This window comes from Achroia grisella, unplaced genomic scaffold (assembly GCF_030625045.1).
Source record: "Achroia grisella isolate CSIRO2021 unplaced genomic scaffold, CSIRO_AGI_Agris_v1 utg540, whole genome shotgun sequence".
NCBI lineage: Eukaryota > Metazoa > Arthropoda > Insecta > Lepidoptera > Pyralidae > Achroia > Achroia grisella.
In genome coordinates, this window is record NW_026712925.1 from 3,994,845 (window position 1) to 4,021,338 (window position 26,494).

Genomic DNA, 26,494 nt, shown 5'->3' on the forward strand with positions numbered 1-26,494 from the left:
GAGAGAAGGAGGACTGAGAGGAGGGATGATTCCCTCAGTTTGGTAAAATTTCGCGTTGAAAGCGGCTTATTCGTAGTACCAACAAATTAATTGTATGCCAAATCGTGATGTATGTAACAGATTCCTAAAATAGAAGGGCCTCTAGACAGAATCGCATTATCGCACGACCAAAAACCAAAGACTATTCGAAATGTCTTTTACGGGCTCATTCTTTTATGTTTACCATTATTACTCGTTTTTCCTTACCTTATCCGAGCTGAATCCCAGGTATTTTTTTTTTAATTTTAAATATAGAATAAACATAATTTTTACTACTGCTTCATGAGTCGTTTACAAATAACGAATGTGATAAATTTAAGTCCTTATACAGATATATGAAATTACAGCAGCAGAAAACGGTCAGATTTATAATATTCAGATATGAGCACTATTTATATACTAATTTTGACGAAAATAAAAAACCAGTTAATTGGAATATAAACAAAATGGATTCTTTACTATATAAAAAAATGTGACTGTTAAGTATTTAGTAAATAATTATTATTATTATTCATTACCGGTATTAAAAAATCTATAATGTCAATAGGACATTATTTATAAGCAATTATATAATTATAAGAGCAATTACATAGTTCATAACATCTCTTGATCAATAAATGTTATAGAAAACATAATTCATATACAATAATAATATATACAGGTCACATTTATATTACAAAACTTTTGTATTCTTCAATTAACTTAACAATTACTATTGATACAACACCAATACCGTACATCGGAATTAAAAATCATACCAACAATGTACACTAGGTTATCAAAACAGATAACTTCATATATCTGAACAGGCCTTAATTTTCAGTAAAGAACCCAATTAACTTGGAGGTCGTTTTAATCCGCTATTGTAACAAGCGACGCTATGTATACAATTTAACACATTTACTATCTAATATCACCATGTGGCTCACATATACACCATGTACTTGATTATATCAGTTCTTTGCCTCGACGTCCGCACTGCGAACGCGTGCGATGACTCCGGGCGCTGTGACGTCACAGGGCAGGACCATCGCGCTCACTGGAACCGCGCATATCTGAAAAATTACAAAGAGTACTTGTAGAGATAAGACCGCTTATTGATGTGTTCAAAGCTTATAATAAACCGTATCATATGACATATCTAACTATTATTACAAACGCGAAAGTTTGTTAGTGTGGATGTATGGATGTTTGTTACACTTTCACGCAAAAACTACGGAATGGATTTTAATGAAATTTTACAGTAATATAACTTATACATCAAAATAATACATAGGCTAAATTTCATGCGGGTAAAACCGCAGGCACAGTTAGTTATATATAAAAATGAAATGACGTTTATTAGTCTCACTAAAATTTGAGAACAGATCTCGGCTGAACCGATTTGGCTGATTTTTGTTTTGAAATATTTAGGGAATAAAAGGTGTAAAATATGAACGAAATACGTGAAAAATAATAAGACCAAATTTATTATCTCATACAAACAATTCGTACCTGTCAAACATTTGACACATTTAATTCTAAGGCGGAACAAGTTCGCCGTAGTAGTACGGTATAAAATTTCGACGCACATTTGTCTCATTTTCGACGTATTTTTTACAAAGTCTACCACGATGGAATTATTTCATTATTGCATCATTATTCTCCCCCTCCCCCGTCTGTTTTATTGGTGGCCTCGATCGTAATATACCCGCTATTACTTCGAGAAAATGATGTTTAACGACAGACGTGTTTACATTTTATATTAGCTGTCATATGATATTTGGGTTCACACGAAAAATACGACACATTACTAATTACCCATCCATTTGTGTTATATACATCATCATACATCAAATTGAAGCAGTACAGATATTCCATCATTCAGACATTCCATCATCGCTAAAAAAATATATAAGAAATACCTTGATATAAACACAAATTGCTACTTTAATAGTTTAAGTTTAAAGTCGATTTTCCAAAATTCGTCATTTTTGAGTTAATACAGTTTTGTATTAACGCGCGCTATATCAGGCTAAACACTATTATAACATAGGACCACAGATTAATATAACCTTAACACGTGAGTAAACAGTGTGGTATTTGAAGCGGAAATGACGTTCAAACGGTGATGTCAATTAAAAATACTGATATCAGGCGAAATATTCTTAAATATTGACTAATTATTAAGTACCACTAACAAGAAACCCAACGTACGATAGCGAATTAGTGTCAACACAATCTATTAAATTAATTTTATATCGCTGTGTCATTAGTCATCATGGTTATGGTTTAGACCAGTGTTTCTCAACGTGGGGCCCACGCCCCATTAGAGGGCTATTCGAAATTGAACTCGACACAAATAACTCTTTCGCTCAGGGCCCTAAAAACAATAATTGTTTTATTACTAACTGAAAATAATAAATGAATACAGAAAAATCTTTATTATAATTATTTGTAATTAGAATTTCAGTTTTACATTATACCTTTTGAAGCATTACTTCCAGTGTTTCCGTGTAATATTAATAATCACTTTCAGTGTAAAACCTATCATTTAAATTTTTAAACTGAACAATGCAATGTTTTAATATTAAAAATTATGTATATTATATAGGCGGGCCATAAGAATTTTAAAAAGGCTAATGATGGGTATCTCTTTAAAAAGATTGGGAAACACTGGTTCAGACGGTGACAATTTAGAGCACCAATATCTAGACGCCAGCGGTGACATGAAAAGATTAACAATTTTTTGGGGCATTTTATTGCTATACTTGTTTTGTGCCAATGTATTTTATGAAGATCTAGCATCTTCATAAAATTCATTGGCACAAAACAAGTGCTAGAAAATCTAGCATCTTCATAAAATTCATTGGCACAAAACAAGCTCCGCAACATCGTCCATGAGGAATAATTTTTATTTATTATACTTGTTTTGTGCCAATGTATTTTATGAAGATCTAGCATCTTCATAAAATTCATTGGCACAAAACAAGCTCCGCAACATAGTCCATGTGGAACTTAACTGGATGTTTAATTAAATACAATTTTTAAAAAAGGTAGCTTAAATTACTCCTGAAAATGTTATACATTAGCTATCTGCAAGTGAAAGTCCTGTTAAAATCGGTCCAGCCGTCGTCTAGATAACTTTTTTATCACATCTTCAACGAACAATCTGCAGACAATACTGGGTAATATTGGTATAAGTCCGATTCCATTTTTGAATTGTGTATCTCAGAATTTCATAGTCAAAGTGAAAGATACGTAGTATTCCGGAATATATTAAAAAAATAAAATACTCTCCGGCTTCACATGGATGTATTTTTTTTCTCCTCCATCTTTGGCTTTGCCTTCGCATTTAGCCAATATCAAAGTTAGGGAAATATACACAGAAATATACGGAATAGAACGGAATTTTGTAGGATAAAGGATTTTATTTATAGAAAATATCTTTTATTAAAATAATTAAATAAAATACTGGCCACTAAAAACTAAAAATCAATATAACCTTTCTTTGGACTTTCTTACATTAAACTTCATATTTGTACACCAAATGGTTGATAAAACAATTATCGCCATTAAGACACATCATATGGCTAACTAAACCATCATCAGCAGCTGATATATTATCAATTAACAATATTGTTTATAAACATAATGAACGCGGTATTCTTTCATGATTTAACGCAAGACGGCAAGAATGATCACCAATGTGTTGATGCCATAAAAAAATGTAGAACTATATATATACTAGCTGACCCGCGCAACTTCGTCTGCATTACACTATATTTCGCACAATTTACATAATATCTTTTAAAATAATAGCCCATGTGCTATTCTTATGTTAAAGCTACAGTACTGTAAAGTTTCATTAAAATCCGTTCAGTAGTTTTTGCGTGAAAAAGTAACAAACATCCATACTCACAAACTTTGACGTTTATAATATTACTAAGATATACGCATCAATCTATATGTTTTTTATTACCTTTATTTATTCGACGGAAAACTTCTATTAATTAAAGAGTAACAACAAACGGATTGACCCTTGACGCTGTGATTTCAAAGTCCGTTCGTAGAGTTCGGGTAGAAAACCGGCCGAGACTGAGCGATTGACTCAAACTCAGTCGGGTTCATACCCTATTGTACGAGAAATGATATTCATGTCTACCTGTACAAAAAGTTTAGTTATCGATTTCCGCTCGCCATCGATAGGGAATTCATCCACACACGCTCGAAGCTAAGTGGTCTTAAGGAAGTTCATTCCACAATCTAAGTGTAAAGGTAAGGTTCTCTCACGAGACTACAGCATGGGGTTTTTACGATAACCATTTACCAACCATTTGCTAGTTTACCTCCGTAGTAGTATAAAAAGAAAATGATGCTGACCTGCGCTGCCTCGGCCGCTACAACTGAAACAGATCGTCGTGTGCCCTTTCGAGGCGCTTGAGCGAGTTGTCGACGCGGCGGCCTTGGGTTAGCACCGACGATGGCGGCGGTAGAGGCGGCGGTATCACCTCGTTATACGACGTAGACGCACCGAGGGAGGCCGACTGCCGGAGCCTCGCGGTCGGACGATGCCTGACATAGTCTCCCTCGAGGTCTTTTACAAATCTGTAAGATGAAACATGTACACTTAATTGAAGAATCAACATGGCTTCATTCTTTAACTTAGATAATTTGTTAGTCTTGAGGCCTTGTTGTTTACTGCTCTGACTTGGATCAACAAAGGTCAAGAGTTCGAATCTAGCTGACACTAAAAACCACTCAATGTTTTTAGTGTCAGCTCTATTACTGATCCAAATTTCTATTATTGAAATACTGGTATCAAACCAAATTAATCCGAACCCAAATCCGAAATTAAACAGTACATTAAACAGTAGGATCTCTGCCACGTTGTATTAAAATATAACTGGAGAAATATTAAATATAAATGATATCGGTTCATGTATTCACCACATATGCAGTTGACAATTTCTCATCTGGTATAACACTCTACTTTCCAGTACGCCTAGCTACTTTAGGTAAGAATATGCAAGAAACTCAACAATCGCATTTATTTTGTTTTTTATTTGCTACCCGAGACTTCCAAATTCTCGTCATATTAGTCTACATATTTATCAGCGATTGAATGATAAAATTCACAAACTATCACATCTACAATATTCATTATGGTAGTATACAGATAAGCAATAATTTGTATGCGTACTATAGATATATATTATTACATATCATGGCTCGGGAACATGCCATATGTTCAGATCATTATCATCTGAAATTGTTTCTGTGATATAAACGAAAATTGCCACTTACAGAGAACTGGCTGTACATAAAGTACGAGCTCGTGAAAAGAACTAAGTAACATGTCATTAGACTAAACCAAATAAAAAAATACTACTACTGTATGTTTCTAAAGCACGTTAGACTATATGTATTATATTTCAGTATGTAGTTTTTCATCCTGAATTCAAGTAAAACAAATCTTACTACTGTCATTCATAATATTAAAAACGAGCTGCCCGTCCTAGCTATGCATGGGTATATACTTTTATTTCTCACATATGAAATAAAAATTATTAACCACATAGGTACCCATCGAGAGCCATTCCGAAGTTCCATAAAATTAATAAACATAAATAAATTATTTATTTTCATATAATTTCTCTGCATACTATATTATAAGTGATATTGTAATAACTACTTTATAAATAGCATTAATATTCCTACCTATACACGCGCTTATAAAAGGAAATACAGGACATAAAACAGCCCACATATTTTTAGCTGGATCTCATAAGTATCGTACCAATTGGCTATTCAAGACTTCCGTCACAGTCTTTCATTGCAATCACCGCTTTATTACAATCACATAAAGTGTCATTTGCAGTAGGAAAATGTGGGAAAACAATTGTGTCAACGTGATGATGTAGTGAAAACAAAAGTGGTCTAATAACACGTTATTATAATACTTTCTGTATGCTATGATGGATTTTTCCAACCATCATTTTTGTTAAATAGTAAGAAGCTATTTTGTCTTTATGGTATCATGCAGTCTCCCGGAGTATAAATAGATTTGTTGATAATAGGTATTATCTAAAGGTTAGACAATACAAATACAAGAGAAAGTTTTCAAAATTTGTAAGATATTAAAAACAAACGTGTTTGTTAGTGTTTATGTCACTCTTCCATTTCTAGATTAGAAGGGTCGAAGAAACTACTGTTGATAAACTCTGTCTACATATAAAGTTGAATACTACATTAAATTTACTGATTAATTTTAACAACCAACAAGTATCTTACATTGCTTTTTTCTTAGTGCAAAAATCAGATGGCGGATGAAATAGTTGAGATTTTTTACAAGGTCCACCTCGGTAGATAAAATGAGAATGTATTCTGTAGTCCCTTTCAGGGACTAATTTCGTACCTATTACTTTCAAGAAAACCAAAACTGTATCGTATTCCGTATGCTGTTATAGTTTGCGTGTTATAGTATGGTTCAGGTGACGCCCAAATTACTAATAGCAAATGCATTTATAGTATTGTATATAATAATATGTCATTTTACAAGAGCCCAAAAACATTTGTAGTGCGTATTCTATGTATGATTGTAGATGATTATAAGGGCAGAGGAAGGCCAAAAAAGAGATGGATGGATTGTGTGAAAGATGATATGGTAAGAAAGGGAGCAAATAACAAGATGACTGTCAACAGAGATGAATGGAAGAGAAAAACATATTACGCCGACCCCAATAAATGGAATAAGGATGAAGCAGATGACGAATCTGCGTACTCTTAATCTATAAATGTATCAACATGTAGTTCTCTTACAGAAAAATGTACTAAAACATTGGTTCATCTGCACCAACCTACAACAATGTGGACTAATGCATCTTCTAATTGGAAATAGGAATTGTATTCGAAAAAGTTAAAAATTTCGGTGCTAATATTTAACAATACAGTTTCATGAAATTTTACATTATTACACTAAGTAAAAATCTCATTGACACTAATAAAGTGAGCTTTCACAAAAAATAAAAGTAAGATAACATCTAATGTCGAAATTCAAATAACTATGCTGAAAAGAGAACGAAATTCGGTCAGCGGCTTCTATGTTATTGATAACAATATTATGTTGATGTAAACGGGGTCATTGACCTCGATACGCTTGTGTACACTGGCCATTAAGCGTCACATGAGTCATGACATTTAACACGGCCACATATAGAAAAGTTAAGAAACACTTTCTGTTATTTTTTTGACAAGTATGAAAAATCAAGGCTAATAAAGCAATACTTTCATGCATCCAACGAAAAAACATAAATATTCAAATGAATTCATGTTACACAAATGTATATTACGTTGATTTAACAATATCAATATGTCAATGACGATCGTCATAAATATTTCAGAGGGGAACCAGGAGTCTCCAAAACCAAAATGTATGCGTGATACGATTTATGAAATTGAATAAAAGAAAATTTATATGACAGAATAAAAGTCTACAGCATAAGGTCAATTAGAGAATTATGCATACTCCATAAAAGACTCAACGTGAAGATAGATACAATCAGTATAATGCCATAAGAAAAACCCACACACCAATGTTATTTTTAATAAACATTTGATCACCAATCAATAATCAAATCAAACACTAAAGAGAAATAATTACATTAATGCAGATCAAGGTTGCCAATATATACATTTATAATTCAGAGTACACCTCTGAAACAGATAGTCTAGGAAGATATCCCTGAAAACCTCGTCATCATTCCGCATTCCGCACAGTTCATTATAGTTAAGAAACTTAATGTCATCGCCGGCTTTCGTTATGTATAAATATAAAATTTAATGTGATGAAAGAGTAATATGTGAATCTATATATGATTCACCAGTGATTGTGTAACAATCTTTAATTTAACATCTTCACAAACTTTCACTACATTAATATAACATAACGGACATTTTTCAAAGGACTTTGTACATTTCCACAAATGACTAACATTTATGGAAAAATACAAGCTGTGCACTATGTCAATTTAGTAGGAATATCTGTAAATAGATAAAACGGAATGATAGCGTACAGTGCCGGCACCAGGTTACACGGCACAAAGACGACGCCATAATACCTACGTCACGTGAACAGCGTGAAAGTAACAACACAACCTTGGAGGAAACCACAATCACGAGACGTGCAAAAACTCAATACAGTCTATATTACAGGCGGTTAGAGGAATAGATTAGAATGCTGAAACGTGACAGCTTACTGATGGTGGTAAGAATTGTTGTGATTCATGTGAATCAGACCAAAGAAAAGAGACCAGTCCAAAGCAATTAATTCAGTAATTGTGATGTAAAGCAGCTACATATTGAAAAGACAAACGTAATTCTTTCTAATGAATTGTCACAAAATTAGAATCAGACACCACGGGAGATCAACAGCAGTCTAGTCTTTCCTTTTTAATAATATAATGTATTTTATGTATACAATATATTTAAAATTATTTATACTTTTAAGTAACAGAAGCATTTAGCGATTTAAAGACAGGCCTGAGACAAAGCTGTAGGACCAAATTAAAACAAATAATATAAAAATTAAATTGATCATTCAACTAGATACTGTATAAGGCTCGTGGAACAAAGTACAAGACAGAACTGCAAGATAACAAAAAAAAAATTAACCCAAGTAATAGTAGGTCAATATTCTGTTATCGATATAGATCCGTGCCCAGCAGTAACAGCTCACATTGTCAGTTGAGATACTATGCTGTATTGAATTGAACTTCTACACAGGCAACAATGCAGCGGGTTTTTATTCAAATTACTTAATTTATAATGTGATGTTATTTTATATAGAGACCGCTGTTCAACCTAAGGAAAGACGGGCGGATAGAATATTTAATAATAACAATTATTCATTTGTTACATCATTCAATGTAAATTGAATAGTATTGATTCATAAATATAGTCCTTATACCTATGACAATTATAAATGACCACGTAATACCTACTGTATTGTAACAATAATTTACTGTTTATATAAATTTATAATGTTTTACTAAATTACAATTAGGCTGAATCCCGCATTTGTTTGTACAGTCAAACATACGATACTAAATTTAAATAAAATAGCAGACAATTTCTTATTCAAAATAAATAAAGAATGCCAGATGTCTTTACAAATTATAAAACTATTTTACGCAAATTGTAGTAAAATAATTATCATTAACATTGATAGCATTATATAGTAATAAATGATTACCCCACATACCTACATAGATATACAGATAATATTCATTCATACCAGATTATATAATGTCATACATACTAGAGAAAATAATGCGTAATTTTAAAAAGCAATCACAAATGGTCAATGATATATCACCTAATCTATAAATACTTTATCGTAATATCTCATAAAGTGAGAGATAACGTTGCAGTTTAAGTGGTGATTTTATAGGGAATTGAATTAAAATGTTATCACTAATATTACATGTCAAAATGAAATTTTACAATGATGTTTGTTATACAGACATGCTTAGACAGGTTTAAATAGAATTTGATACAAAAGACCATAACTTGGTGTAAAAGTTTATGGTTATTACAATGCTCCTGCATTGTAATACAGAACACTTTTACACCTAATTCAGCACAGGATCCGTTGATGGATAATATTTCTTTTCATCGGTAAGAGAAGTCATCTGTGAGTATACTTTGCCATAAAGCAGTGGAGTAGTAGTCTTTTGTAAAGCATGATCATTAAGTAGGTACCACACCTTCAAATGACGGTACTCCTCATGTATGTAGGCAACGATTACCATTTATTATAACAATAATAATAATAATAATAATTACTTACTTCCGCCTTACTTCCGATGGTCGCGGGTTCGATTCCTCGCACGGCACAAACATTTATATTCATGAGTACGATTATTTGAATCGGTCTGGGTATTTTCTATGTATAATATGTATGTATTTACGAAAAAATATATATCTATGTATTTGTATCAGTTATCCAGTATCCATAACACAAGCTTTAGCTAGCTTGGGTCTAGATGGCGCTGTGTGATTTGTCCTGAGATTATTATGTTATATTAAACAAAAACTAAGATGGTGGATTAACGACACGATTCTCTGATGATTTTGGATAGTTTATCTATCAAAAACAGTAGGTATAATTCTATTCATAATCAATAACATAGTTTCAGTCACTAGGAACTAATTTATTACTGTTGACTTTTTATATCATACTACAAAACAATTAGGTACCTACTTAGTAAGTAGTTAAAACAAACTGCGCATTACTTTCAATAGTGAAGGTTATTAACAAAGTTATCAGGAATGATAAGAAGCGTCAAATCTGCATCACAATTGTTATTTCATGGTCAAGTTTTAACATGTTGATTGAATGTTATGTAGCAGTCAATAGATTATATCTACAAAATACTGTCATCTTATTATTTGTTATTTATTTCGGAAGGATAGATGATAATGATATGGTGCCCTCGCCTGCTCTAACGATATACGGCGACGGTGCACCAATGAAGGATGATAATATGATTGATCCAAAATTAACCATTATGGTTTCCAGGGTCGACCTGATAAGTTACATCGCTACCAATGAGGACAAATTACTAACAATCCCACTATTATTTGTTATAAACTGAGACCGCGACTCGTGGTGTTCGGAATAAAAACTATTAATAACATTTTTGTTAGTAGATAAATCGATTGGAACAAAACAAACACTAACTTTAATGAAGCTTACCACAATACAGTAGTGAAAATCCGAAACAAATCGGTTATGCCGTTTCTGAAATTAGCGTGCACAAACGCACAGACAAACAGATAGAAAACCTAACAATCATTGTTTTAGGGTCTGTTACATTGATAAAGTCCAGCAATAACAGTCCCTCATATATCTTCCATGTACAGACAGTCATTAGTTTAATTTTTATTATTATAAAAATGAAAAGATGAATGTATAAAAAACATAGTTTAAAACAATTGGTTATATCACAGATAAGAGAATTACTTTATATACTTGCTCGTATAAACCAAGTAATATACTTGGTTTATACGAGCAAGTAGATTATTTACACCTTGGAACGATCTTCTTGCTGTTTCCCTAATGTATGATGAAATATTCCGGCGGAAAAAATAAGAAGATGTATTATGAAATAAATGACGGACAAATAGTAAACATTCCACAATCTCGTCTTATTTCACTAATATGAACAAAGTAATAACATTTCACAAGTCAACATTTAATATAGTAAATAAAAGTTTCTAATCTAATACTAATGTCTACACGAAAATTTCCACAACAGCAGCATTTAATAACAACAGTGTAAAGTTTAATTAAATAAAATATTATATTTTAGTCCATACTCATATTACAAATGCGGAAGTATTTTTGTCTGTTTGTTACCCGGTTACCTTATAAATAGATGAATGGACCTTAATGAATAAGATTAATTGTATCGTGATAGGGGTATTCCCCCCTATCATGATAGGGGCATGATAGGGGGGAATACCCCTATCATGATATAGGGATCGTTAGTAATGTAGATTAACAACCACATTGCTAGCAATGTACCATATTAGGTTGAGCACCATGTGGAAACCATTGTGAATTTACCATAATGGGCTAACTGACCCGACCCTCATGCCCATCTTACTATTGTCCACTGGTGTAAATTGTAAATCAATAGCGCAGGTGGGTGCACCATTCCATTATCATCCATAAGATTGTATCATGAGAATGTCCATGCTCATACACTTGTACATTATACACACATAGCTTTTTTTAAGAAAAGACAAACAAAGTCATGATTAACTACTAGTGTAATATAGGCATATACATATCACATACAATGCCTTCTAAAACCCATTATTACAAATGTAATAAGGGGCTCCTTTCAAATCTTAGTATAGAAATGTCAATCTTCATACCCTTATCAATTCTGTATACATATCAATGTGTACCTAATATCAGTTGAGAACATCAACAATGGAGCCAACATAGTGTATGTTAAAGGCTTAATTAAATGTCAGTAACAGGGAATATTCACTATATTGCTAGCAATGTACTCTCTATCAGGTTGATCACCATACAGTTCCCTTAGATATCACAATATTGCACATATTATGATTTCCAAGAAAACACACAGATATACAAATGTTTGCACTGTATGAAGAATCGAGTCCACTGACCATCTTATGATGGTAAGTGGACTCAATTCTTCATAGACAACTCAATTCTTCGTAAGGTGGTGTATTAAATGGCTAGACCACTGAGGGTCTCCACCACTGTACACTAAAATTATTGGGGAAAGATACTGTTAATAGTGACCCCGATGCTAATAATGCACCATGTTAGGTATACCTTAATGTAATCCCCCTGAAAACTGTTGCAGTTAATTTCTGCTTATTGCAGGTAATTTCTGATTATTACTATAGGCTATGTAACAATGTGAACATATGAACTCTATTCTCCTCATTTACCCTCTCATCTGAGCCATAGTGAGAATAAAACACATGTGTTATACATATATGTGTACATGGGCCCTGCCAGTATTTATCATTAACATAGATGAGTTCTCCATTGAATTATCATCCACAAACAACAAATATTATGATTAGTGACTATATCAATATCATATGAATTAATTGAAGCCATTACCACTATGGAATAAAGCAGTGACTGAGTTGTTGAAAGGCTAAACTCATAATACTGATCACTTATATTCAGGTCAGATGCATATCAAATAATGTTTGGAAAATAATATATAACTAAGTAAGTAAATTATAACTAACAATTTACTTTAACAATTGGGTACATTTACAGAATTAAAGATACTAATATGATAATAATTCTCTGTGGTAAACTACTATATACTAAATGTACATTAGCCTGAATATCAAATGTGCTGTTATCAAATATACAAATAAACTTATCAGAAGGAGCCACAATTTACTCTCAATTTCTAGCACCTACACATATTTATTTAATGTCTGAATTCCACAAATAATTAAATATTTGACTATACATTGTCAAAAAGTAAATCCTATTGATTTATGAGAAAAATAATGAGATGTGATTGAGGATGTTTCACTAGAGCAAACATACATTAATGTCTACTGTAAGACCACAATTCTAGAGAATAATTTCTATGTTTATTGTTAGCAAGGCAAACAGTTAACCTGATAAAGTCTAAAGTAACATGTGCATCATATTATTTCTTTTTAATTAATACTTTTTCATAAAACATTAAATAACGAAATAAAATACATGCTATTCATTTAATTTGTGAGTAAATTGTTGGAAGTAGTAAGTCTACAGAATGTATAAGACTAGCTGGTTTTATGTATAATCAAATATTTAAGATGTAAGAATACTCACTCGCTATTTTCCTTCGTTTTCTCGACATGTTTTTTTATATCAGCAAGTGAAGAGTCCAATCTGCTTAAAAAGTCGTCAAAAGTCTTTTTCTCGTCCGGGCTACCAGGAGAGAAATCTCTGGTGGGCATACCCCCAATCGAAGCACGATGGCTCGGTGGGGGCGGTTCCGTAACTCGGTCACCATTCTCATAAAAAGGAGAATCCATAGTCACAGGAATCAATAGGTACTCTCTTAAAAACAAACTGTCCGATGCAAACAATCGATTTGCTCTTCTTATTTTCTCCATCTGCAACCAATGTCAACACAAATGACAAACTATTCTGGATTCATAAAGCTTGTAATTAAGGACTTCCACTTTTATTTTTGTGTATTCACTTACAGTTACTCCATACTTCAAAGCGATTCCTTGAAGCGTATCGCCTTTAGACAGCATATGCTTAATATATTCATCGTTCCTCTTCATGTGATTGCATGTACTCCCATATTTTTTGAGAGGTCTTGCGGATTCTCTTATTGATACTCTCTCATCGAAGAGACGTTCTTCCTCCATTTTTGACGTACGTATACAAAAATGACAGCGTAGCGTATTCCACTAACCTGAAATAATGCGAACTGAAATTAGTTACAAATGATAAGCTGTCATTTGCAGATGTCAGCTTCTTGAAATTGTACGCTATTTACCAATAGATAGCGCTTGTAGTATTCAATAATTCTAAGTACTGCTAGTACTAATAGATGGCGTAAAATAGGTTTCCGCTGCTTTACCCGGGCGTTGCTTTGAGAGTTCCATCTCCTTTCATTCAAATTCATTCATTCAAGTCTTCACTTCAGTATGACAATACTTGTGGTAGTATTCGGTGTTTTGTTGATTAATCCAACATAATTTTATTAAATTGTTGATAATAACTGAAAAATTTTGTGATTTGTGTATGTAGTTCTATGAATTAATATATCTTACTTTTTGTATAATATTTACTCGTAATATTGCAAAGTTGAGTGCAGTAAATCTTTAAAAAAAATAGATTTTTGTGTGGTGTTAAGTGTACACATGTGATCAATACAAGAAAATATTGCAATTTTCTTCGTTTTCAAGGTATGTATGAATTAAAACGATATAAATTTGAAAGGACGAGTAGCATTACAATAATTTATAGTTCATGCAGCTCCCTGGATATTATGCCCGGTCGAGTCGAGCACACCCGCCCCATGACGGAGTAGCGAAATATTGCAGGGGTTGGTGGTCGGAGTAGCGAAACAATTTTATTACTAGTATGGGGCTGCACTTTTTGTAGTTTACTTCATTTAACATTTGAGAGAAAACTTACTTTTGTGAAACACAAGTAAAATATTTAACGATATTTTCGTAAGATATTTGCCGTACTTACTAACTAATATTGTGAATTTATTGAGTTACCTTGGGGTACCTTCAATTATTTTATGTTATATCGATGGTAGAGACATATTTATTACGGTCTAGAGTCGGTCTTGGTACTGTAATATTTCTGCATATAATAGGTACCTACTTTGATTATTTACCTAGTATCTGACTAGGCAACTAATTAAAGTACCCCTAATGAAAATGCGTTATACATATTTAGAGTTTAATTTGAGTATTAATTTTCTTCTATTTAATCTAGGTAGCTTTATTTTATATATATCTATCACCACTCGCGCGTTGTTGAATCACAAAGCTGGTGAAGATTATTACCAGGTTTGTGATTCAACATATTAGCTGCTGTTGCTTCTGTAGGAACCCAATAATATCATCGTCATAACATAACTCAATCTTCCTACAAGAATAATGAAAATAACTTATAAGAAAAAAAACAATCGAATTGAGTTAGTTTTCTTTCCAGAAGTAAACAGCAGGCTACAAGCATAAATTTCTTCGTTATACACAAGCTTCGTTATGCACTAGTAGAGGATGATAGGGTGAGCATGAAGTCAAGTGAGGCGTTAGCGAATTCACCAGAAATTACCCATGATGGTTTCCACAGGAGACAGCCTAGAGATCAATCTGACATGGTACATTGCTAACAATAATGCCGATTACAATAATATATATTTTATAGTTAAAAACTAGCATCTGTTGCAAAAAAAAAGATCCCGTTACGAAGTCCCAATCTGTGCTCAGTTACAGAATTCCCTGATTGTAAAAAAAAACATTACGAATTCCCATATACATACGTTATATTCATTTTTTAACATTACTTAAAACCTTTATTCGTATATAGCGCACAAGCTTTCGACGTCGAACTTCCATTAGGGTAGGTAGGTATACTCTAAAATTTCTAACCCTTCTGTTTTACACGTTAACTAATAGGTTCATTAATAATTATTTATAATTTACTTAAATACAACCGACCTTTTAAATTAATTATAGTTAAATAGGTATTTTATTAGTTACTTTCTATTAGTATTGTTATTATGTTAGACATTTATGGTTATAAGGTAAAAGCACTAATGCCCGACACTGAACTAAAAGATGACACTTTCGAAAAAAATCTTTTCTATTAAGAAAACTAATCATTTAAGTAACACCACTATAGATATTAAAGATACCTATGGTCATTTATGATACGTGGTCAAAAGCTTGCATACATTGTCAAGCAAATTTCAAAACGGCGTCAGTTGACAACAGACAATATGAGCAGGTTGATAATAAGTGCGTAATTCTTAGCGTTTTTCTTAAGGCGACTGACTTTTAATAGGTATAAATTTATCTTATATATATATGATTGTTAGCTATTGTTGGTTTCGATATTATAAATATATGAAATTATTGATCTATTAGAACTATTTCCTTGTTATTTTCGCTTGTTTTTTTATGAATTTTAAGTGGTGTTTACTATTAGTACCACAAATCAAACAAAACCTAAAAGATGACATGTGTGTCTTCTATTAGGGTTACATCGAACTGATTTTGTTAGCTTATTTTAATGCAAATTTAGCCTTTACGTTTTAAAACTAATGTTTATATCCGAGTTTCGTTTATTTTACACTAGTCTAACTATAAGTAGACAGTGTCAACTATTAGGGTATACTAGGTGTCAACTATTAGGTATCCATTAATTTAAAATTAAAGTTCGAGTACGATGCCTCCAGTAAAGGGTCTGATGTTTCGATACTCCGATGACAATATGGAAGCAGCTATATAAGAATGCAGGCGGGACGTTCCGACAGCGGAGAAGAAATTCGGAGTCCCCGAGTAACTTTGATAAACAAAGTCAAGGGAAAGACCTATTAGATGTAAAATGGGAAGAAGGTGTTACGTGACCGAAGCGGTGAAAGAATATTCGTAACATGGGCAAAAGCTATGGTCAAACAAGGGTACCCAATACGAAAAGATAACTTACAAGATAGTGCTAAGAAAATAGTTCAAGACCTTAAGATGGTAAGATAGAATCCAAGAACGGTAGACCAGGGAAGAGATAGTACAACAGCTGTTTAAAGCATCACCCTGACTTTATAACAAGGTAAATTTGACAGCCTCCAGAGCATCTGTAATGATATCTCAAATAAAAAATTGGTTTCAAGAAATTGGCACTTGCCTAAACAGTAATAATCATAGAGATATTCTTAATGAATCTCAGCGAATTTATAACATGGACGAGACTACTTTCTTCGTGAACCCCAAAGGAATTTGGGCCTAGTATCAATAGTTTAGGTTTTGAATAGTTTAAAGTACTTAATATCATCATCATCATCATCATCATCCCAGCCTGGAAGACGTCCACTCTGGGCAAAGACCTCCCCCAAAATGCCAAAATGTAATTACTTTTGACAAGCAATATGGCTAAATATTGATTTTCTGATACATATTTTTATGTTAATTGATTTGATTATATTTTGTTACTAATTTAATAATTTTAAAGCATAGGCTGTGCTTGGTATTCATTTTAAAGTATTTTTATTGATTTGTTTTGATGAAACACATAATATTAGAGTGATCTTATATATGTCTACTATTAGTGCCAATTGATGTCTATTTTTGGTGGATTTGATTTTTGATGGTGTCATCTTTTAGTGTCTACGACAAACCTAAGAAGAATATTATTCTTAGTTAAAAATATGTCAGTTTTAAAACATCTTACATGAAAAAGTTAATTTGTAAAAGTTGCTCTAACAGTAAAAAAAATTGTAACTGTAGTTTTTTGATAAATACATCTGCATTTTTGAGAATGAAGTTTGGTTTGTCCTTAATGTGTCTAGCATTAGTGCTTTTACCTTAGTTATAAACTCAAGCTATTGACTCACTACACAAATAAACGGACACCTGTCCCTAATCGCTCTATTCATCCCTAACCGGTTGACTTCTATTATGATAATAAAAAGAAAAAATGCGCGTGAGTCACTAACACCAGTCGTTCAAGATCATTCATTTTCATGAGTCATCTGTGGACTCCCCATAGTTATCTTCTAATCGCTCATCAGATTACTCAGATTACGTTGTATTAACTTTTATTTAAAATTAATAAGCTTTGACATATCACACCGTCCATGTGAGCAACTACGCATCATGTTTAATAGAGTAGTTAGATTATTATGAGTATTTTTTATTTATATCGGTATATTGAAGTTGCCAATGTGTTTTGAAAACAAAGTATTATACCTAAGAGTATAAAATAATGGGATATATCAACAATATTCGGTCAAATAATTGCATACACGATTTTAAAATCTTAAATTTTATTTATTTATATCATCCTATAGAAGTACTTTTAAATTGAAACTTAAACTTTTAAATTAATCCTTTAGTTATAGTTCATTACATAGCGTAGGTGCTCGTTTGAAAGTATGGTGAATTAAGTTAATAATGATGACTACAATCGTCTCGGTTACTAATAAATAAATCATTATTCCGGCTTGTCCTTTAATATGACCATGAAATGGAACGCAATTCGATCCTGTTAAAGACAGTGAAATTCCTATTAAACCGGTAATGCGATACCCGAGGAGTGTAAACATAAGAGGCGGAGACAAAGCGGTTTAATATGTTGTTATATCGCTTTATAGTGGTTCCCATATTTGACTGTGCCGCATCTCACCTACTAAAAACTTCCCAACTCATTCTTACGCAGTCTTAAAGTAAGTAAGTCGTTTATTTGCATTACAGACAGATAAAAATGTGGTATAAAGTACTAATAATTTTCAGTTTCTTAGTGACAACTTAGACAACACTAATTTGAATGAAGATATGTATATATATATATGTTGTTTTATCGCTTTATAATCTGGAACAATGACTTCCCATAACTGACTGCACCGCATCTCACTTAAATAAAAACTTTCCAACTCGCGATTCATCCTTTCGCAGTTTTAGAAAATTGGTCATAAAGAATACTTAAACGACACCAATTTGAATGAAGATCTTTTCACATATAATACATGATATTATATGAATTAAATATTTTAATACAATACAAAAAGTCAATCCAGCTATTTATTGTGCCCATCGATCGGTCCATGTATGGTCCATTTATCAGTGCTCGTAATATTGTTATTAAGTCTCAACTCAAAAGTGCCATAGTTTGAGAACTACTGGTCGAAGGCCAGCACAAGGAGTGAACGTGGAATGTTCAGTAATGATGCGTCAATTCATTCAGTTCCGACAGACCCAGTTCACTTTCTGAGAGCCATGCGCTTTACTCAGAAACATCGCTGAGTAATCGAACGGTATAACGGTGTCGGAACCAATATGGTGTAAGATTACCTAGTTACGTAATATCGAATGAAGGTAAGTCGAAAGACATCCTATAGTAACATGCGTTTCGACAAAAAGTACGTTATTATAACGTTACCACTTCGATGGTTTAGCTGTTTGCACTCTGCCTTCTTCGGATAGGTGCGACTCGCGGGTTAATATCATGAGCATAATTGGTTGTCTGGGTGTTTTCTTTGTTATTATATATATATATATAATAAAAGTATTTGAGTATTAATCAGTTGTTTAATCACATAAATTGCGCTTAAATTGAATTGTGCATTGATGTCAAGTGTGTGAATTGTCCAGGGTTAGGTAGTTAGTTTACCTTCCGATAGTTGAGAATAATTAGGATCGTTTGTTTTGAAACACTTTTAATGGATAATAATTATATGACCCGACTGCGCTAATGGTTTAACGCTAGCGAGGTACAAGTGGAGAAAGATAAGATGAACATGACGTCGGATCGGTTTAGTTAGCCCATAGTTGCAAATTCAGTACGAATTTATCACGATGATTTTCATGGTATACCGCCTGGATGTCAATTTGGTAAGGTACATGATTAGGAATAGGGTAATTAGTTCATATTACCGACAATCACCTTAACGCCCTGTGGTAACATCGTCAGAAAATACCCTAATTACCTGACAAAAATTAATAGAGGGTAACGATCAATTTCTCCGAAGTTCAGGCAAGGTCGAAGCAAGCAGACCTACAGGATTATAGAGAAGTCTATTTCTTAATTACTTTTAAATATTTTACTCTCTACAAGTACCTTGTCTTATTAATAACTTCCATTTATTTTAATAGCTATCTCCCGTTTACAAAGTTTTACAAAGGGTAATCTAATTATATAAAGGTCAGTGAAAGTGCTACATGGGCTTCTCCAGACAAGAAACAATCTCTGACAAATTATGTCCGTCAAATTATAAAACAGAAATGCTTTGCAACAGCATGAGGACGAAAAATCCCTCGTCTATACAGTTCATAATAGACCAGACTTCAAACGTAGCCGCGGGCATTTTGTGAACAATAGGTTCACCATAATGTGCTGGCCAAGGGCCTATAAAGAACAAGCGAGTTACAAAATGGATGTCAGAGTAGATAAAATCGCAGTTTTGTGCCCATAATTGGCACGCAGGGTTGCCTTTTTGGAAAATAAAAAACTATACTACATACATGTTGGAATTTTAAGGTGGGAACCTTCAATAGTAATGAAGTTTGTATGATATGGTACCACTACAAACACGGCAGTCAACTGATGAGAATTGACAAAATAACTCGCGTACCTGGCAAACGGCGTCCTGCCCTGAAAAGCAACGCCATTGAATCCAAATCAGTATATAACTATTTAGGAGAAGTTAGGTAACAAACAAAAGGATTATAGATTTTGGCAAATATCCAAATATATGCCGTACATGCAAAAAATACAAACAATTGAGGTCTTCCTAATTATGAAAACGTTGGAAAAATACGTATCAACGATACCAACAGTCGTAACACCCCTGAGTAGGAGAATGGGCACGACACTGACCCGGCCAGAGGCGATCGCCCTCACTATCACGATGTGGAAGTTGCTTCGTGTCACATCTCGTTTATATTTAGCTTTTACCCATAAGATCTGTCCTTGTACTTGTCCAATTCTCAACAGACTTCCGAAAGGAGAATATCCTCCATTAAACTGTATTTTTTTCAGTAAACTAGACCTACTTTTGCCAACTTCTAACCTACTAATACTTTTTTTAATAGATTTCATCTTTACTATCCTTTTAGGCCCATATATATTCAACAATTTTATCGAATCATAAAAAAAATATCTTTTATTTTTATAGTCAAATAAGATTTTGCATACTAAATATATTTATTACTAAATTAATACAATAATTAGAGAATTCATTATTATCAGCGGTAGCTTAGACTCGTACTTAAATATATGTAATAAACAATTGTTCTGAAACCATTTGAAATTATTGCCGCACTATTCTGTACAATATGTGTTTTATATACAATATAATATACTGTATTATTATATTGTATATAAAACACATATTGTATATATTATATTGTATGTAAGTACATAAAAAAACTACAGTCCAATTTTTAATATTTGATTAGACTATATATGTCCCTAACAGTTAAATCCTCTTTTGGACATCATATCACCTGACATGAGTCGTCATATTGTATATTACCTATAGTTAATTAAATCGAAATAATAAGCCAAGCGTTTCGTTATCTGTCAAATTTTATACGTATGTACATAAGTAGTTCCAGTAGTCAAGAATATGGGGTTTGCATTTGAAATTTGTTTGTGGAAATGAAAACATTTCTCTCATATTGATGATGTTTGGTGAAAAAATTTCCATAGTGTCTCTAATTGACATACAATCTGATTCTTTTTATATATTTTTTTTATATGAAAGCTCGTCTGCGCAGGCCCTTAAATTGCTACAAAGACACTTTAATTTGATACTATGGAAGAATTCTCGCAATTTTATTTTCTTAATTATAAGAACACAAACATGGCCTCTAATAATGGCGTAATACCTACTATTAGATATTTAGTTGTGAAATATTCTACAAAAAATATATAAATATGTAAGTATATGTATCGTCACTTGACATGAGTTGCAATGAAATAATTCCTCCAAGTATGTATACGGAATACGGAAAATACGTGAGATTTAATTAGTTTAATAATTGAATTTGTTACAATTCTGTTATCATACACTCGTTGACTCTACACAATTTATAGTGCAATAATAATTAATATATGTATGCGCATGTAATGGTACCTACCATATTGCAACATTCCTGGATGATAAACCTAGACCCAGCATTGATTTATAGAATTTTGTCCGAAGCATTTATTTACTTAACAAATGTATGGAAATAAATATAATTGAAGTGTCTGTTTGTAATTTCAAATTAACTGCTTTTCACTAAATACATATATATGAAAGGATATACGACGGTAATTATATCAAAAAATTAATTTTACAATTGTGTTATTGTTAATCTTTGAAACGGTTGGACCGATTTTGACGGCTAATGTTATAAAGAGTAACTTGGCTACTGTCATTTAAAAATAAATATTTATATTAATTTTAAAAAAAAGTTAAATTCCATGTGGACGAAGTTGCGGGTAACGGCTAGTAATCTCATCCATAATATTTGGTGACTACACTAACTTCGTCTTTCTTCATTGATATTGTGCGCGGAACATTGTAGGTAGTTAAAAATGTAAACAAATTCTACTAGTATTGTTATAGTAATTCAAATTTTCACTTATGTAGTAACACAGTAACGGGACCATGTGTGATAAAACGTACGGACATGATTCACAATTTCCGATCTTTGTTCTAATTTTTTGTGTGAAAATTTTATGAAGCGATACAATATTGTTTATGGTTCGTCGCACTTTTTTTTTATAGCCTCTAATGATGCTGAAGAGTGTTGATTAAACAGTATTATACATAGCTTTTATATTTTTACATTAATAGGATTCATGAGATCCTTTGTCCGGTCACCCACGCTCTGAGGATAGAATAGATCAATTTACGGGAAATTTTCAAGACGAGAGTAGAATATCAAATAAGGTACTAGGTACAACAAAACCTTTGTTCAAGTTCTTAAGCATAAATTTTTGTATGTAGGTATGCCGTAGTTAATTTTTCATTTCCACTTTTACATATTAAAATTTTATTGTTAGTATTTTACCTAAAATCGCTTTGCGATAAGACCTAACAATAAAATTTAAATATCTGATTCATTAATTATTCTTATTATGATTTTTTTATTTACTACATAAATTTATTGTTAGCACTTAATCTGATTTTATTACATTTATGCAAAATGTTCACATTAATTTTAATTTTGTGTAGGTGTGACCCGCAATTTTCATATAAAATCACATTTGTACTTATTTTACAATGACGTATCTATCTCTATGCCCTACGGGTTCGAAGTACATATTTTATCTGTTGTTAATTTATCTATATCAAATTGCTACGTTCAGTTAATAAACAATTATTACCTGTCGAATAAACCAAACTCCATGTTCATCCTATCATCTTTCACAGGTGCACCACAATCACATATACTAGTAGAACAGGCGGAGGCATCATTCCATTCATCCATTATAAAAAACCACTCATTACTGACAATCTCCTCCCACCATCTTTAAATTATAATATTCCAGAAATATATTTTCAATGTGCCAAGTAACTAGTCTTAACTGCAAATAAAAATGTACTTGAAATAAAAACATGCTGCCGCAATATTTTATTTGTGTCTAAAGCCACAATTCCCATACGAGTAAGCATTAAGAAACTTCAATTCTTTATTACAACTGCATTGCAGTATACTATAATTTACTCCGGCTACCAAATAACAGCTGTCCGGGTCGGGTCCAACACGTCAACAGGTGTACACGAGCCTTGATTTTTTGTTGTATTTATATGGTTGTCTCTTTCTTTCTTTAGATAACGAATTTTGCATCTCTACCGTAGAGAGGTGACTCGGTTCCTTTTACGATAAAGTAGCATATTAACTAGTTGCACATAACAAGTTATCTGTTTTTAACGCTATTATCTAGTTTAAATTATAATTACTTCCTTTCTAGAATATGACGTATTTTTTTATTGTATTATTTTTATCAACATCGACGGCAATTAGTAATAATTAATGTAAAATATTAATCATTGTCACAGATACCCCCATTTACAAGCAATTGATTTATATAGGAAGGTATTCATTAGGTTTTATTCCACTTTTCTTAAAGCTTGTTTACAGTAAAAAAAATATGTAAGTAATTATTGATATTCACCCTCACTAATTTTTGTTGATGACTTTCTAACGTGAAAATGAAGAGGAATCGGGAGTGAAAACGAAAAGTGACAAAACTGACAAGTGACTGGCCAACCCCTCTGGCCCATCACTGCCGCAGAATTATTAATACGTAATCGATACATCGAAATCATCGATATGTTGAGCCGATTATACCGGAATGGCAGCTGCTAAGGACTCTTTTTATATTTTTTGCACGAACGCCCCCCTGACATCAATTTGCAATTTTCGAACAAGTCTCGGCACTTATACAACCTTAATAAAAGTAGCAACCTGACATAAATCGATAAAATATTTTATTTAGTTTATTTTTTCATTTAATTTTGCATATGATTTAATTTTGTAATACAATAGCTATAAAATGTTCTATATATACATACATATTAAATAACAGCATCCAAGCTGGTATAACTTTTGACATTTTTAAACCAAAAATATCACGTGTACATTTTATTCTACAAAATAACATTCAAAATATAATAAGGAAAAATACGGGTGTAAACTCAATACAAATGAAACAATATTTATTGAGTTAGATTAAATTAATATATTATATTAATATTATGTATTGGCATATTATTTATACGTTTCGTCGGCTTATCCATAAGTAATACACAAAATGTTTGTGTATAATATAATAATTTGGTACACTAAGGTGGTACACATACTAATGGACAAGGAATACAATTCTCAAACTAACATCATAAATAGATCGTTGACTTTAGAAATAAGCATGTGAACTATTCGAATAGTGATATGAAATGATCTTCAATTACATCTGTTACGAAGGTTGTATCCTGATCCTGAAGTGGGTCTGTTTTGGACTCTAGCAATCTATCGAAATGTCTTCATACACAATACAGTGATTTGTTGAAAATTCCAGTAGTAATACAAAAGTAAGCTGAGAGTCCGTTTGACTATTTATTATATAAGGTTTATTTTATTACGTAAACATCCGCTAATAAAGGATTTGATTTTTAATATTTTTACTTAACAACATTACCCGCGCTAGGCACTCAGTAGTTATAGTCTTACATATCGACTTTTCTCTATCGTACATTAAAAAACGAACTTACTTGGTTTATGTTCGGTTCGGTTCGGTTATTAAATTAACAATTCTTCAACTTGCGTTAGTAACTGATACGAAAAAGATATAAATTATAAATCAACATCTAAATACGGACAACACGAGTGTTCCCATTTATATAAGTAAACAAGCCAGTCGCCGGATCAAAAGCAATCACCATCGACTTAATTTACAATACTACAGAATCAATAATCAATTATGTCTTATTTAAAACAAAAAGACGATTGTTTAGAGTTGTTTCGAAATGGATACTCTGATACCAATATTCAAATTCGATATTATTTGTACTGGGTCGGTGGTCCCTATTCTGTCGATTCAAAGACCTCCTTTCTATTCTATCTACTATTATATCTTAGACAATGATACCTACTTCATTAAAGTAATATTGTGAATAGCATTAACTATCATTTATTGTTAAAATAGATCTTAGAATCTTGTATTGTGGACTGATACAATACAAGATTATTGTGCCGCCGTACCTAGATTTGCTTTCTCATGAAATTACGATAATATTGGAAACAATCAAAGAAACATCACGATTCACGAGATCACGACTAAACAGAAGATATTCTGAGAAATTTGTCAAAAGAAACATCTCGTCATAATTATATATACTTAATGTAACCTACTGGAATGTTTTTATCTATATTATCTGTACTTACGAAAATATTTACGTATCTACAGGTACTTCCGTACTGCTTAATTGACTATTCTACCTAGCTATCAACTGCCTAATCAACAATCTAGATCTAGAACTGTTCTGAATTACGCGTAATGAGAGCCCATTAAAAAGTATTTGCCGAATTTCCGGAGATAACAGCGTGAGTTATTAAAAACAAATCCCTTGGTTATACGCTTTTTATATGATTATTATTTTACTATAATTACTGCGTATGCTATCATATTCATACATACCCGGGGCACCGGGAGACTTCGTCCTTACCGGAAAAACAGTGCCACCTAGTGCTTCCATTTGTGTTTTTTAAAGCCATTCGGTAATCCATTAAAATGTACACAAAACGACATCCAAATTGATCCAGCCTTTTAGAGAGGGTTAGGTGACAAGCACTAACAAATAAAACACTGCATAATACTCAAAACTTTTATATCATTATCATCAGTTCAGCCTGGAAGACGTCCACTGCTGAACAAAGGCCAAAGATCTACACGGCGATCGAATTTTATGTACATTAACGCAACTATTATTAAATATGTTACAGTTTTATTTTTATATTTGTATATAAACTTTTAAATAAGTAATTAATCCTATCCTTCTTAATTAACTTTCTATTCGTTGCTTGTCTATCGTATTTGTTATATGGCAGTTTCCTAACCCTTTAATTACGGTTTACCCTTTTATTGTCGCGGTGCAGATGTATTGATCGACTATCACAGAGGTTACACAACATTGTGTGCGGCCATCCCATGCACACAAATATC

General features: G+C 32.4%; 2 protein-coding genes across 2 annotated transcripts in view; one reads left to right on the plus strand and one right to left on the minus strand.

The window, feature by feature from the left end:
- Window positions 1-303: 303 nt before the first annotated feature.
- Window positions 304-14,004, minus strand: LOC131847652 (lysM and putative peptidoglycan-binding domain-containing protein 2). Its single transcript, XM_059197272.1, has 4 exons — window positions 13,795-14,004; window positions 13,415-13,701; window positions 4,402-4,626; window positions 304-1,094 (listed from the first exon to the last, which is right to left on the minus strand). The coding sequence occupies exons 1-3, from the start codon at window positions 13,963-13,965 to the stop codon at window positions 4,419-4,421; spliced, it is 666 nt and encodes a 221-aa protein (XP_059053255.1). The 5' UTR covers window positions 13,966-14,004; the 3' UTR covers window positions 304-1,094; window positions 4,402-4,418.
- Window positions 14,005-14,262: 258 nt separating this feature from the next.
- The window catches only part of LOC131847774 (myosin-I heavy chain), an 88,898-nt gene continuing 76,666 nt past the window's right edge, over window positions 14,263-26,494 (plus strand). The window contains exon 1 of the mRNA XM_059197421.1: window positions 14,263-14,508. The gene's annotated coding sequence lies outside the window, so the exon portion shown is untranslated. The remainder of the gene's footprint in view (window positions 14,509-26,494) is intronic.